This window comes from Budorcas taxicolor, chromosome 11 (genome assembly GCF_023091745.1).
Source record: "Budorcas taxicolor isolate Tak-1 chromosome 11, Takin1.1, whole genome shotgun sequence".
In the NCBI taxonomy this organism is placed as follows: domain Eukaryota; kingdom Metazoa; phylum Chordata; class Mammalia; order Artiodactyla; family Bovidae; genus Budorcas; species Budorcas taxicolor.
In genome coordinates this window covers 54,192,619-54,208,857 of record NC_068920.1, presented here as the reverse complement: position 1 = coordinate 54,208,857, position 16,239 = coordinate 54,192,619, and the positions used below count along the sequence as shown (strand labels likewise).

At 40.7% G+C, this 16,239-nt stretch overlaps 1 protein-coding gene across 1 annotated transcript in view; it reads right to left on the bottom strand.

Annotated features, from left to right (window-relative positions):
- Positions 1–15,888, bottom strand: part of HCRTR2 (hypocretin receptor 2) — a 133,131-nt gene extending 117,243 nt beyond the window's left edge. Inside the window, exon 1 of the mRNA XM_052649397.1 lies at positions 15,666–15,888. Within this exon, the coding sequence (XP_052505357.1) occupies positions 15,666–15,888 (223 nt within the window). The remainder of the gene's footprint in view (positions 1–15,665) is intronic.
- Positions 15,889–16,239: the final 351 nt, after the last annotated feature.

Sequence of the window (16,239 nt, the reverse complement as noted above, 5' to 3'; positions counted from 1 at the left end):
TTATACTCACATGTCAGCAAAGCCTCAAATGCCACCTCCTCAGGGAAATGTCCTTCCTCAACACATACACACTAGTTACTTAGTCATGTCTGCCACTTTGCGACCCCATGGACTGTAGCCCACCAGGCTTCTCTGTCCATAGAATTCTCCAGACAAGAATACTGGAGTGAGTTGCCATTCCCTTCTCCAGAATCAAAACTGGGTCTCCTGCATGGCAGACAGATTCTTTACCATCTGAGCCACCAGGGAAGCCCCACTTCCTACCCCAAATCAGATCTAATAGTATTGTTCCTAGGGTCTAGTACTTAGCATGTGTTTCTCCAATAACCCTCATACCACAGACTATTTTTGACATGTCAGTCTCTCCTCCAAGATTAGAAATTCCTTGTAGGTAAGGACCATGCCTTCCTCACTCTGTATTTCCTCCACACAATGTAATAGAACAGGTTACACATTGTGGGTGCTCAATAAATATTTGCTGAATGAAATAAGAAAAGGAAATAGCTCCAAATTAGATAAGCCCTAGAAAGCCAGTATGTTGGTCCAGGCTGCTTTATTTTGTGTACCTTTTGCTGCTCTTGTTGGACTAAGCCCTCTGCTTCTTTATGTTGCCTTTACCTCCATTTGGATGAAAAATATATTTGCACGACTTCAAGATTCTGTAGACATTGTCACTGTTGCTAATGGTGACTTGGTTCTCAGAGAAATCTTATGAACTTCCATTCACTGGAAAGGAGAGTCTGCACCCAGCCTGACTCTTGCCCTCACTCGTCTAACCCCTATGTCCAGGTAGCTTAAGATGAGCTTTAGATCACTGAGGCAGTATTGATGAGTCATTGAAACTCAAGTCCATTTCAGTTGAGTTTCCAAAAAAAAAATGTACATGAGAATTTGTGTTCTCCTTTAATATTTGTGTTCTCCTTTAATTGCATACATATTTTTCAACTTTCTATACATACTACCGTGGAGGCAAAAGGAAAAAGGAAGTGCAGGACAGAGCATTGTATTTACTTCCTGCTCAGGAATAGAAAGGCCAAGTGATACTATGCAAATTTATTCAAACACACTAACACAGTCTATTCAGGCACCTAACACACAACAGTTGTGTAATACAAAATTCCACTTCCTGGGAAAAGGAGTGAATAATCGTCCTATCACACTTGTGAGGAGTCACTTAGATGGCAGATGACAAATACTCTTGTTGAAGAGCTAGTTAGTTAGGGTAATACAACAACTTCTAAAAGCCTAATATTTAAATTCTATTATAATTCATTGATTCACAGTAATGAGAAATATTGATAATATTGTTTGAGTTGGTCATAAGTCTGCTAGAATTAACAATGCCTCCCATCTCTGAGCAAGACTATGCTTTGGTTTTCAAAATTTTTTAATTTGATGGCTATTTCAGGAAATCAAGGACCAAAATTAGTCAATGGGCTTATTATTTCTCTTGTTCTACATTAGAAGAATGTGGAACTCTCCAGTTATTACCAACATTACCCCTGAGCTCCACCTGCAAATATTATTTTTTTTTGCATTGTCTCTATTCTATTGCCAGTAGCAATGGGGGGAAATGACAAAGGATTCCTAGAGCTGAGGCTCTGCGGGCATTCCTGAATCATCTTGGGCTCATCCAGGGATATGTTTAGCCCTTTTATTCTTACAGAAAGTATGAGGTCATGATAACATTCAGTCTCAGCTCTCTTATCCTATCTGGGACACAAATGGTCACACATTTCCTTAGGTTTCTATAAAAACATTAAGAAAAAAAACCAAACTAAGAGTCATTTTGAAACAAAGTGGGCTTTAACTACGGATTTTATACATTACACGTTCTCCTCAGTAATTGCAGGAATACAGTATGCTATTTGAAAGCATATTTCTTGAACATGCTTGTAAATCTCATTTGCTCCTCAAGAGGAGAGCAAAATAATCTTCCTTGTATTGTCAATGGAATTAGAGTGATGGGGAGAGATTTTATAAATAGTCTCCCCTAATCATTAGTAATTATATAATATTTATTTTAATGTGTGTGTTCTCAAGATATTGAACAAAATTATCCCAAACATGAGTTAAATGATTGAGGTTTGTTTTGAAGTTGTATATAGAAGAAATTTAAAACCTGCAATTCCTAAGTTTTAAAATGTGCTTATATCTAAGTATTTCTCCTGGTGGAAATCTAATACTTTCATTCATTGCTGTGTGTTGGGCACTGTTCTAGATGCTAATGACACACCTGCAAAAATGAGAAATAAAGGAACTACTCTCTTGGAACTTGTATGTTACTTATAGGACACAACAATAAACTGAGCAAATGAACAATATCATTTCTAATAGTACTAAGTTCTTTTAAATGTTTTTTCCTTTAATTTTCAGGTCTGCTTCTTCTATCACAAATTCTTTTATTTTATCATCATTATTTTTATCCATGCCATGAAGCTTCTGAGATCTTAGTTCCCTGAACAAGGATTGAACCCAGGCCCTGGGCAGTGAAAGCACAGGGTCCTAACCACTGTACAACCAGGAAATTTCCTAATAGTAGTAAGTTCTATGACAGAAACAAAATGAGATGCTAACATTGTGGGTAGAGATGGAAAGAGATATGCCTCCTTAGAGACAATCTCTTAAGATGTGACAATGTGAGCTGGGCAGGAACCAGTCAGGAGCAAACTAGAAGGGGTTAGTGCACTGAGATGACCCAGAGGGGTGGTACGGGGAGGGAAGTAGGAGGGGAGTTCAGGATGGGGAACACGTGTATACCTGTGGTGGATTCATGTTGATGTATGGCAAAACCAATACAATATTGTAAAGTAATTAACCTCCAATTAAAATAAATAAATTTATATTAAAAAAAAAAGAAATTGTGAAGACCCTAAAGCAGGAATACACTGAGTCTGTTCAAAGAATATAAATTTTGCTAAAAAGATCAATCACCTAAGGGGTGCTCCTTCTTACATGAATATAACCAAGACATCTTCACCTCTAATGTATTTATTTTTTAACTTCCTTAAAGTCTAATCCATTCACTCAGAGGATAGTTGAGAATATCTCTTGACTTTGGGAAAGTCAAGGCTTTATGCTCAGATTTTTGGACATTTTAAAAGTTTGGAAGAGAGCGTCTTAATTTTGCATGAAAAAATAGGGTACATCAAAATCATATTATTCATGTAATACAATCCCCAAAATGTGTGTGTGTATGTGTGTGAGTGCGCTCATGTTTTCTTATGTGTATTAAACTTCTTAAATTCTTATTATTTTCCCCTTTTCCACTGAGATAGTTTGGCCTCCTGTCAGTGGCCAGTTGCAGTCAGTGATCACGTCTGGGGAAGAAAACACATAAATTTATAAATTAGGATAATCTTACTGACTTTCAGGAATCTATGAGTCACCATCACCATCTCTGATGATTTCAAAGAGCAAGGCTTTCCAGGCTTCCTGTGGCTGAATTATAATATAAATCAAGCCCAAGCACATAAACGTCCCAACAATTGTGAAGTCTTTTTCCTACACCAGCTGGTGAGATGTTTTAATGAATTTGTTTTTCAGCTTTCTAAACTTGAGAAACTTTTGTATTAAGTATTCTGATTGGAGAGATTAAGTTTTAGCTATTTTTTACAATGAAATGTTGACTCAGTTTCACCCAATGATAAAATGATTAATAAGCATTAACCACACCTCTCTACTTTTGTGAGACAGATTAGCTCCATCTGTACATTTTAAGAAAGATGAGTTGCCTTCAAAATGCTATTTATAAACAATATGGTTCTCTACCAAAGTGGATGACTCATCAAATTCATTCTGAATTTATGAAATAAATTACTATAGACAGTGGTTTTGTGACTCCAATTCTGACAATATAATAGTAAAATCAAGGCTCCACATGTGCCTCATAAATTCATCTTAAAGCCACTGAGTAGGAATAAAAATTCCCTGAAAATCTAGAAAGGGATATTACAGGTTTTCATCTGTGCTGTATTTCCCTTGTGCGTTAGGAATAGCAAAAAAAGTTTTCATAGTGACTACAGTTTTAGAAATTTTGAAGTGTTACCATGTCAACACATAAAGACGTGTTTCCTATAATTCCCTAAAGGCCGACCTAGGGTCAATGCATTATCTTCATTGACTGTTGGAATGATTACAGTGCCATTTAAGGTAAATTTTCAAATGAGCGTATTTAGAAAGTTCCAAGTAAACTGGAATAAAAAATTGGGAATGTAGTTGGAAAATAAGAAAAATTTTCATTAGATCTCAAATTTGTCATTTTTGGGTTTTAGTGTGGAGGTGAAAAAATGATCTCAACTTTAATATGATGGATGGCTGGGAGCATGGTGACTCATTGAAACCTCCAAAATAAGTTAATACAAAAATAATTTTAATGAAAAGCTGTATAGAATATTGGAAAATTTTAACAGAACTATGACACAAGAGATTGGCCTGTGGATCATTCAGGAAAGAAATATGAAAAAAAATTTATTTTATTTTTTTTTAATTTTAATTTTTACTTTATTTTGCTTTACAATACGGTGAAATTTCTTCTCAAATTTAAATGTTCAGCAAAGCAAACACGGTAACATTAGTTCCTGTATTTTAATCTTCGTCTTTCCGCTTCTTTTCTTTACCCCTTTCTTCATTTTCTCACCTTCACCTGTTCTCTCTTAGGGAGCATATGGAAAGCCACTTAGAATTGTGATTGCATTCAATTATCACACCCCACTCCAGTACTCTTGCCTGGAAAATCCCATGGTCGGAGGAGCCTGGTGGGCTGCAGTCCACGGGGTCACGAAGAGTGGGACACGACTGAGCGACTTCACTTTCACTTTTCATTTTCATGCATTGGAGAAGGAAATGGCAACCCACTCCAGTGTTCTTGCCTGGAGAATCCCAGGGACAGGGGAGCCTGGTGGGCTGCCGTCTATGGGGTCGCAGAGTTGGACATGACTGACTCGACTTAGCAGCAGGCTTGATTAAAGTGAAAAGTGAAAGTGAAAGTGAAGTCGTGTCTGACTCTTTGTGACCCCATGGACTGTAGCCTATTAGGCTCCTCTATCCATGAGATTTTCCAGGCAAGGTACTGGAGTGGGTTGCCATTTCCTTCTCCAGGGGATCTTCCCAACCCAGGGATCGAACCTGGGTCTCCTGCATTGCAGGGAAATGCTTTAACATCTGAGCCACCAGGGAAGCCAGGCTTGATTAAGAGAGCCCCAAACAAGACACAGTGGTAAAGAATCTACCTGCAATGCAGAAGATGCAGGTTCGATCCCTGGGTTGGGAAGATCCCCTGGTGAAGGAAATGGCAACCCACTCCAGTATTCTTGCCAGGAAAATTCTATCAACAGAAAAGCCTGGTGGGCTACAGTCCATGGGGTCACGAAGAGTTGGACACAACTGAGTGACTGAGCTCATATGCACGCAAACAGGATACAGACTTCAGTGTGAAAACCTTCCCAAGTCTCTCAATGACAGCACCCTCCTTAAAGTCTTTGAAGGGCCCCCTATAAGCTGCAGTCTCAGAGAAGGTGAGACCCACTGCACTCCATAACCCAGCCCTTATCTACCAGCCCAGTTCCATCCTTAGCCTCTCCTCATCTGCGCTTACCCAGTCGCTTAACATTCTCTGCATGCTTATGCTATTTCACGCCTCTCTGATTTTGCTCTTGCTGTTTCCTCTGCCTAGAACTCCTTGCTCAATTTTCTTCACCTGTTTGACGTGAATTCCTGCATTAAAACTCAGCTTAGGAGTCATCTTCTCCTGGACCTCACTCTAATCCCCTAAATGGAACTAGGTGTCCTTCTTATGTGCTTTGACAATGTGCTGTAACTCATCGGTCAGAGTGCTTGACACCTTATATTCAGATTATCTGTGAATGTATTTGTCTCTTCACCTAGTGGGTAGGTTCCTTGATATCTACTATCTTTGGACCCTGAATTCTTATTACAGTAATTGGCACAAAGTCTCCCAATACTATATGTTACTTCTGTTGGCAGACATCCAAAATGTGGAGAGGAAATATCTACCAGCTTATCTTAGCCTTATGGCATTATGTGCTCAATTCCTCTAAATTCCCCTGTTCTAAAACTATGCAAGTTAAAATACTTTTAACTGCTTTGTCTGGTTCCTGTGACAGAGACTGTTAAACTTGTAGGTAGGTTGATACAATGGGATTGGATTTGCTCAGAGGGTTAGGAGCTTGAGGGACATGTACTGCTTTTTGGCAATGATAGTTAAGAGCAACTGTGCATTTTCCAGCTCACTTTTCTCCAATCATGACAACATAGAGGCTGTAAAACAACTTAACCCCAGATTAAAAAAAAAAGTAAGACTTAAAACAACTAACATTATCCCATAGCTTCTACAAGGTCAGGAATCTGCGAGAAGCTTAGCTAGATACTGTCTCAGAATGTGTCATTAACTCAAGCTGGTGAGGGCAGGGGAGGATGCTGTTGGCATCATCTCAAGGTTCAATCTGGCTGTAGGATTCCATTCTAACATCATGCATGTGGTTTTTGTTAGCAGACCATGTTTCCTCTATGGCTGTTGGCTGCATATTTCAGTTTCTTAACACATGAGTTTCTCTCAACAAAGCAGCTTACTTTATCCAGAGCAAGAAATCCAAGAGCAAAAAAGTGAACACCCAAGATGAAGCTATGATCTTTTATAATGTAACCTTGAAGGTGACATACTGTCATTTCTGCTGTATTCCCAGAAGGCAGGATAAGGATACTCTCATTCTCTGACCTTCAGCTATCATGTCTTTGGCACCTGGTTTTATCAATATTCTGAGTTCAGACACAAATTAACCATACTTACAAAACTGGCATATATGTAAGTATGTATGCTGCTGGTCACCCAGATCACTTCTGGCACGGTATGAAAAGGTACAACACAGGGTGTGAATACTGGGCAATGGGGGGATGCTGGGACCCCTCCTGAAAGTTAGTTTCACGGATGCTGTATGGAGGCTGTACGCTGAGGCAGTCCATGAACAGAGGGAACATCTGGACCTTGAGTCACTGGATACGAGGGACTCTCCAAGCCACATTAGATGTCAAACAGATAAGAAATGATCTTCTGTAATGCTAACCAAAGAAGAATTTAGGATTCATTTGCTAGTACGGCACAGCCTACTTTTTCAGACCAATAAAGCTCTTCACATAGTTATGTCTACAGAAAGAGATCATGATGATTGAAAGGGCTTCAAGCATTATGACTTGTAAGAGTACCTTCTTATTTTCAATTAAGACATTGGATTTATTTACTTATGCATGTGCAAGTTTTGTGAAAGTGAAAGTGAAGTCGAGTCGCTCAGTTGTGTCCGACTCTTTGCGACCCCATGGACTGTAACCTACCAGGCTCCTCTGTCTATGGGATTTTCCAGGCAATAGTACTGGAGTGGATTGCCATTTCCTTCTTCAGGGGATCTTCCCAATCCAGGGATTGAACCAGGGTCTCCCACATTGTAGACAGACGCTTTACCTTCTGAGCCACCAGGGATATCTGGTTAATTTGTGTCTGAACTCAGAATGTTGACAAAGCCAGATGCCAAAGACATCGAAGCTGAAGATCAGACAATGGGAGTTAGCTTCCTTACTCCGGCTTCTCGGGATACAGGAAGCTGGCAGGATTTTCCCAAACTCACACAGATTACCTGGAGGTTTCCATGTATTCAAACTTTTAAAATGAATTCAAATCATTTCAGGGACCTAAAATTTTCATTAAGTAAGACCTACTTCATTAGATTGTTCTGAAGAATAAGTGAAGCAATATATGTAACAATGTATTCTGAGGAGTAAAATAATATACAAATGTCAAACATCATTCATATGTATGTGATACTGAGAGCAAATTACTGTAAAAGACTCAATGTAATAATCCGAAATTATTTTCAAGAAGAAAGTACTTATTCATTCTGAATAGTTTTGGTTTTTGTTTCTAAGGAAACAGTTCCAATGACAAAGGAATTTCATGCTATTTAAATATATATCTAGACCACTCACTTGATTAAGAGATTATCTCTCATCAGGAACAAAGATGAAATGAATAAATTCAGTCCTGAGTCAGATATCTAAGTGACCGTTCATATATGTCCTGCATTTCATACAACAGCCTCTCAAAATGGTCCACTGTCAGTGTTTAAAGGTCATTTCATGTATGATGCTGTGGGTAAGGCCTCTTTGGACATGTGCAATGCCATTGTGCTCTAGGAACACTATTATGTGATATAAGTGTTGACTTACTCAGTCGAATCTATACAAACTTACGATTTTGAAATGATTCCATAAGAATATGATTTTTTATGAAAAGTAAATTTTGTGAGAAGGCTTGAAAATGAAGGGAGAAAAAGATCAAAAAGATCTTTGGATTATCTGAGATAGTAAATGTTTAGGTCCTTGGTCTTTAATGGTATCTAAAGACAGCACCTTCAGTAACAAAATAATCCTTGGTCACAATTATCTAATATTTACCCAATGAGTCACCCCCCTGAACAGGCAAAAGCATTTTTGGCAGCACCTATTTTACCTTGAAATTTTCTCTTGCAAAGTAACCCTAGCCTGACCTTGGTTAGCTTATCAAATGAGCTCATCCTCCGACCTGAAGGACTGTGGTCTTGCAGAGGGATAGCATGGCAACCGGCCAGCACAGCTCCATAAATCGTCTGGAGGGCACCCACCTCAGTAGCATTCTCTTTCTCTATTTTCTTTTCTTTTTCTTGGTCAGAGACAAAGGCAGGAGGAAATAATGGAACACGGGTGGGCCATGGAGTCTGATCAATCCACATTGGAAGCCTAGTGCAGATGCTTATTGTCTGGCTAAACTTTGGTGCAAGGAAAATACCTTTCTGAATTTCATGTTTCTTGTTTGTAAATCAAAGCTATTCACCTCCTTGTTATGTTTGTCATGAGGCATCAAGGAAATATATATACTCATGGTGGAACCTAGCTTCCAGGACCTGGTATTCTCAATAAATATTCTTTATTTTCCTTTGCAATGAGAAGAGGCGTTGGAGACAAATACCCTTCAGTTTGGATGAATCTGTACATGGGCTTCTCCAGTGACTCAGTGGTAAAGAATCCACCTGTAATGCAGGAGACACGTGTTCAGTTCCTGGGTCAGGAAGATCCCCTGGAGAAGGAAATGGCAACTCACTCCAGTATTCTTGCCTGAGAAATCCCATGAACAGAGGAGTCTAGTGGGCTATAGTCCATGGGGTTGTAAAAAGAGTAGAGAGGACTGAGTGACTAAACAGTAACAAAGAGTCTGACAACCGGGTTGAATTAAGTCAGAAAGAGATAAATATCATATATTAACACATATGTGTGAAATCTGGAAAGATGATACAGATGATCCTCTTTGCAGGGCAGGAATAGAGACATGGAGAGAATGGACATGACGACATGGCGGGGAGATGAATTGGGAGAGTAGCATTGACATATATATATATATATATATATATATATATATATATATATATATATATACCACCATATATAAAACAGATAATGGAAACCTGCTATAAGCCACAGGGGCCTGATCCCATCCCTAGAGGTGGGATGGAGGTAGTTGCGGAAGATTCAAGAGGGAAGGAATATATAAATATATATAGCTGCTTCACTATGTTATACAGCAGAAACTAACACAACATTGTAATTATCCTTAAATTTAAAAAAAGATAAATGAATTTTTTTAATGCACTTTATTTCACTTGTCACATGTCATTGATTGGACCTCACCAGTGAGCCAGCAGAGCCATTATTATTCAAGAGAGCCCTGAGGTTAGAAGGTATGTCAGAATTCGAGAAGAAGAAGGATGAAAAGATTATCTCTCACAAGGAAATAACACCACTGGTGGATATCCCTGAAATCTGAGGAGCTGAGTAAGATTCAGGAACTTAGGAATGCTAACATAACTGCAGTATGGAAGGATTTGGAAATATGCTTTAAAATATGAAATAAAAAAAAAAACCCTCACATAAACATAGAAAGTACATGTATGCCCTAACAAAATCAAGAAAAAAAAATTGTAAAAGTTGATGTGCTTGTATTTGAGTGTTAGATTCAGCCTCTTTTATAAGTTGGTATTATTTTCATTTATTTCATTTTACTCATCATTTTTTTTTCAAATAAAGAAAGAACCCATTCCATTTCGATTATCAGCAACACATGTTATCTCATTACTGTCTGCCCATGATAAATGCTGCTGTTATCTATGAGACAGTCATTTAAAAAGTTATCACTGAGATTCTGTTCAAGTCAAAAACATGATTTATTTTACCTGGTAAAATTAAGTGGTTATGATATTAGGAAAAATGTGAGGGTATCAGTTTAATTCTTCTCCAGGTAAGCATGTTTTGCATTCTGTAACTAAAGTCAAGTTTAAAGCTTAGTGGCTAATCTTACCTTTTATGGTCACTATTCATGACTTCTGGTCTCAGCAGAGATGAGTAATGTATCACCTCTAAGCTCTTTCTGCTTCCTGTGTAAGAAAAGGTGGGTTCTAAAAGACCCACAGAGCTAAGGTGGGCTTTAGGATAAGCAGAAAAGAAAGGTCTCAGATTTAGGAGCAACAGAAACTTGCAACTTTGAAACTATGCCATTTCCGTGTCTAGGGCAAAGGATTAGCAGCTCTGTAAGAAGCAATCCTATTACATGTATTTTCTCCACCTACTCAGTTTAGTATAACTCTTTTGGATACATTTCTTAATGGGCAGTGTGCTTTAAGTCAACATATTATGTGTGTGCATGCTCTTTAGAAACGCCAATACAGCTAGACCAGCCGACTACTCCTTAAAAACTGAGTGAATGGAACCTAGTACATACAAATGTAACCAAGAGAAACTTACTGTGATGGTTAGGAATGACTGTCACACAGAGGTGGGAAGGCAATGTTAAGCAGTTAGTATGATGCAATAAACATCTGGGGGAGGGGGGGAGGCGGTGAGTGGGTGGAGCTGGGTGGGTATGCCAACGCCATGCTACTAACAGCTTCTAGGGAAACACTCAATTGAGGAAAACACCAGAATAGAGGCCATGAAGACTTAGCAAAACTACAGACTGGTTATGGAGGCAGAGGATGATTACTAACCACACCAGGGAGAGATTTCTAGTGAGAATGAAGGGATAGAAATTGGCATTTAGTGTATACTGTGTCCAGAAAAAATATATATGTGCAATCCTCTATATATCTATATATAGGATATTCCTGTATCCTCACAGGATTTCTACAATGCAGGAATTATTTTTTATTTTGCTTTTATTTTTATAAGTGTAGTTTATTCAAATATAGTTGATTTACAATGTTGTGTTAATTTCTGCTGTACAGCAAAGCGATTTATACATATCAATACATTGTTTTTCATAAGCTTTTCCATTACAGTTTATCATAGGATACAGTAGCACTTTGTTGTTTATCCATCTATATTCAATAGGTTGCATCTGCTAAACCCGAACTCCTAGTTCATCCCTCCCTCAAACCCTCTCCGCCTTGGCAACCATAAGTCTGTTCTCTATGTCTGAGTCAAGTCAGTAATTATAAACAATAATTTTCAATTGGGAAAAACAGACTTGGGGAGTTTGACAGTTTTGCTAATGGCCACACAAGAAGTGAGATGCATAGCTGGACTGACGTCATTTGTTGAATGTTCTCCTCATTTTTCATATGAAGATGACAACAGGGAAGACAAAAGCACTTCATGTGAAAATGATACATTCGAATGCAGAAGTAATAGAAGCAGAGAATTACTCCTTTCCTTCAGATATTTAAAACCTGAACTGACTAGAACCTGTCTCTCCATCCAGTTTCTACTCAAGGAGTAATAGGAATGATATAAAAAAAAATTCTCTTGAGTGTTCCCAAGAACCTTCTCCCCACAAACACAGGAATTTTAAAAAACAAAGCATTGCTCTATGACTGATGCTGAAGCTAAAACTCCAACACTTTGGTCACCTGGTGTGAAGAGCCAACACACAGGAAAAGACCCTGATGCTGGGAAAGATTGAAGGCAGAAGGAGAAGGGGACGACAGAGGATGAGATGGTTGGAAGACATCACCAACTCAATGGACATGAGCTTGAGCAAACCCTGGGAGACAGTGAAAGACAGGGAATCCTGGCGTGCTGCAGTCCATGGGGTCTCAAAGTCAGACAGGACTGAGCAACCGAACAACAACAAGCATTGCTCAAGACGTACTGGTCTAATAACTGAACGCAGCTACTTGGCTAAAGTACAAGATATATTTAGGAAGAGGTTATATGTGACATAATTTTGAAGATAGTGGAAAAACACTACCTCCAAAAAGAAACCAAGAATCCCCTGCCTTTCTACGACTTATAATTCTGTAATTAGACATGTGTATGTTTTTATTGGGCTTCCCAGGTGCTGCTAGTGGTAAAGAACATGCATGCCTATGTTGGAGACCCAAAAGATGTGGGCACGATCCCTAGGTCAGAAAGATCCCTTGCAGGAGGGCATGGCAACCCACCCTAGTATTCTTGCCTGGAGAATCTCATGGACAGAGGAGCCTGATGGGCTATGGTTCATAGGGTGCAAAGAGTTGGACACGACTGAAGAGACTTAGCACACACACGCGTGCATGTTTTTATTAGCATGTGTATAATCATGAAATTGCATGTAGACTAATTTTTTTGCCTTATTTTTGAATGACTTTGTCAACATTTTTTCTAAGAAACTGCTTATTATATTGGGAAAGAATCTTCTGATGATGGAGAGGATATATAATGAGACAGGTACCATGGAGAGCAGAAAAACAGGTGGTATGATAGTGATGTTGTCATTCTGTTCACAAAGGGACACTGTGGGAGTAATGACTTCTAACTGATTACATTCTCTTTGTAAGTTCAACAAGGTTGAGATTTTCCAAGTAGTCAGTTACATGAAAGTACAAGTGGTAAGTGGACCTGAAGTCAGTGATTACATCTGCTGGCTAGGCTGTGGTATTTCACCTTCATACCTAATGTTGCTTCTTTATCTTGAATGAATAATGTGACTTCTTGTCCTGCCACTCTGCATAAAATGACATACGATGGGGGTGGAGGGCCAATCTAATCTGTTTTGCAAATTTGGCACAGACTTCCAGGAGCAGGAAGCTGTCTGTGAGTAATGATGCTTCTCATTTGCTTAAATGTCAGACTTCAATCTCATCAACTTTCAGGGAATATGTCAGTAAAGAATATGGGTTTCAGTCCAGCCAGAGAAGATTTCAATGTTATCCAGTCCTGAAGAAAACAGCTGCCAGTTTTTTGAAAACAGGGTGCTTTTTGTACGTCTTTTTTGTTTGTTTATTTGTTTTAAGCTGAATAAAACTGGCCGTTTTGGCACTTAGGGATGTGGATAGTGCTTTCTCCCTTGGTGTTACCAAACAAGCAGCCTCACTGTAGAGGTGTTTCCTTATTGAGACTAAAACACTCCTCAGACTAGCCAACACACACCTCTAAACTATGCAATTAGGATACGAAGATAATGCATCACAGGTCTGTGCAAGCTAGAGTAACATAAGAGCAAAAAGGAGCAAATTTTACTACAGAGGTTAAGCCTGAAAGAAAAATAGTTGTGATTTGTAACCATTCTGCAAAACGTCAAAATTTTACTGCAATGCAATAAAGTTCCTTTCTGTGTGGGTTTCTGTTGGAGAGACTGACAGAATAATTAACCCTTTATGGTAATTTATTAATAGTGGACTTAGATGCAGAGGAGAACAGGAAATGCTTTCAATAGGCTTGCAGATACCAGGAGCAAAGAATTCATTCTGTATATACTTTCTAAATCTTGAGTGGAATAACAGTGGAGAATTCTGGACCGAGGCCATAAGAAATGGAACCAAATCTGAATCAAGTTCCTTAAAAACTCATTTCATTTCTCTAAGTCTTGCTTCTTCTGTCAAATGTAGGTTACGCTTAGGTTTAAGTGAGAGAGCATATGTGAAGGTGTTTGGCACACAGTAGGTACTCAATAGATGTTCAATTTTGATTATTCACAACATTATTTGCATAATGCAGTAAAATGTTGCTCTGCTAGCAGCCATATATCCTAATTGTTGTAGTTTTAAGGATAGATAACAAGAAGGGAAACAAGAAAAGCATAGCATTGTGATTAACAGATTTATCCTTACAACAGATAGCCCAAATAATGTGTATTTCCACCTCCATCCACCTAACTTGCATCCTCAAAAGATTTCCTTTATGTTTGCCTTTAAAAACAGCAGCAAAATTAAAACAGGCTGAAAAAACATATAGATGGGGCCAACTAAAGTTTTCAGAGGGTTCTTATCTTTCTCATCAAATAATAATCTACCAGTTCTAAGGAAGGCCTTTCAGTCACCTATCAGCTACTCTGCCCCTGAATAGCTGAGGGACTACATTGGATGCTTCTTACCAGACTGACACCCTTGGGGAGAGAAGGTTGAGATCAAGCTGGTGCTAAGAGCCTAGCAAATCTCTTATCAGCCTCCATTGCAGTTACAAACTCTATGTTTCGGACTTCAGTGCCTCCCAGCCTATTCCACCTCACTCACCTTCTCCACCTTTTTGTAATCAAGAGCATCTTCTCCTAGCCTGGCTTCCCTCTTGTCATTTTCCACAGAGATTCCCTCCACACTGCCCTCTGCACTTAAACACCTCCCACTCTCTCTCCATTCATCAAGGTAGACGCTGCTTCCATTCACAATTCATGTGCAGTCCACCCTCCCTTCCAAAGCTGCTTTTTAAAAAAAGTCAGTTTCCAGCTGCCCTAATAAACTCCATCGCCACAGCCACCATCTCGCCACTGGACTCCCCCCTCCCCCTCAAAAATTGTGCAGAGGTGTAAAGTGGGGGAAGAAATGTGTGTTTACATACAAACCTAGACAGAGAGGAACAGTGAGAACCTAGCGCTAAGCTTGGCCTCAGCTTTGGGGGGAAAAAAAATCAGTGCAAATATTTCCCGAGCCTGGAAACGGGGCATGCTCAGGAAAATACATGCGTACCGTAGATAAATGAATGAATGGATGGGGTAGATGGATGATTGAATGATCGCGATTGCCCTGGTACTTTTCTCAGAGGCCCCTCCTCCTTCTTGCTTGCTCCCAGCTGCATGGGTCCCTTTTAATTCAGCTTCTGTGCATGAGTACACCTCCCTGCTTTGCCTCCGTCCCCACTCCCTGCACTTTCGTTACCACCTTTAGACAGAGCCTCAGCCCTCTCTCTCGCCAAAGGACAGTATACCGGGCTCACAAATCTTTTATGACTCCCCCAGCCCAGGAGAGCTTGTCCCTTAGGGACACAGCTTCGCATCCTGCTAGACTGACCTCCCTCCCAGGAACCCCCAAACACCCGGCCACGGCCACGTGACACAAAAATGATGACTGACTGCCCCCACACTCCGGCACATTCACCTGGACAGCCCTGCCCCTCTTCTGGCGCTGGGAACCCAGGTGATCGCAAAGGCAGCGCGGCTCCCCGCGCATCCCTGCAGAAATAAAGGATCACCATTCCAGGGCTCGGTCCTGGTTCCTAAAATCCGAAAACTTCTGTTGAAAAATAATAATAATAATAATAACCCCACCCCAAGAGCAGCGACCTCTTTGTGAGCATCCCTGCGGGGAGGAGGGGGTATTGACAGCCCGGGGCGCGTGGACGTGGTGGCCCCCGCGGGGGCTGCCCGGAGCGACACTCACCCAGGACGTTCCCAATAAGCGCCACCACGAACACGATGATGTAGCCGGCGATCAGGACCCACTCGTATTCTTTGGGGTGGAGGTACTCCCTCCACAGGTACCGCAGGAATTCCTCGTCGTCATAGTCGGTGGGGTTTAAAAAGGGCTCTTGAGTTTCATTCAGCTCCGGAGCCGATGACCAGTTGCGACAAGGGGGGGAGCCCTCCAGTTTGGTGCCGGACATCCCTGGCTCCAGCCCGGGTCCACTCAGTGCTGCAAGCGGCTCGGCCCCTGCCCCATGGGCGCCGCGCTCTGAGGCGGGAGGAGGCGCGGACCGGCTACCAGGGGATCCGGAGCAGAAAATGACGTGAAAAGTTACGGAGCCAATGCCTCGGAGTCTCGCGCCCACCGGGCACCCCGTGCGGCGGCGGCGGGGCTGTCTTTGGAGGAGATGCTGCACCAGGAGGTAGCGAGGCTGAGCATCCAGGGACCAGCTGGAGGCTGCAGCAGGGACACCGGGAGGGGACGCTCCCTGGGCTCCGACTCAATGACTCCTGGTTCCAGCGCAGAGTCCGCAGCCCACAGCCTCCTCCCG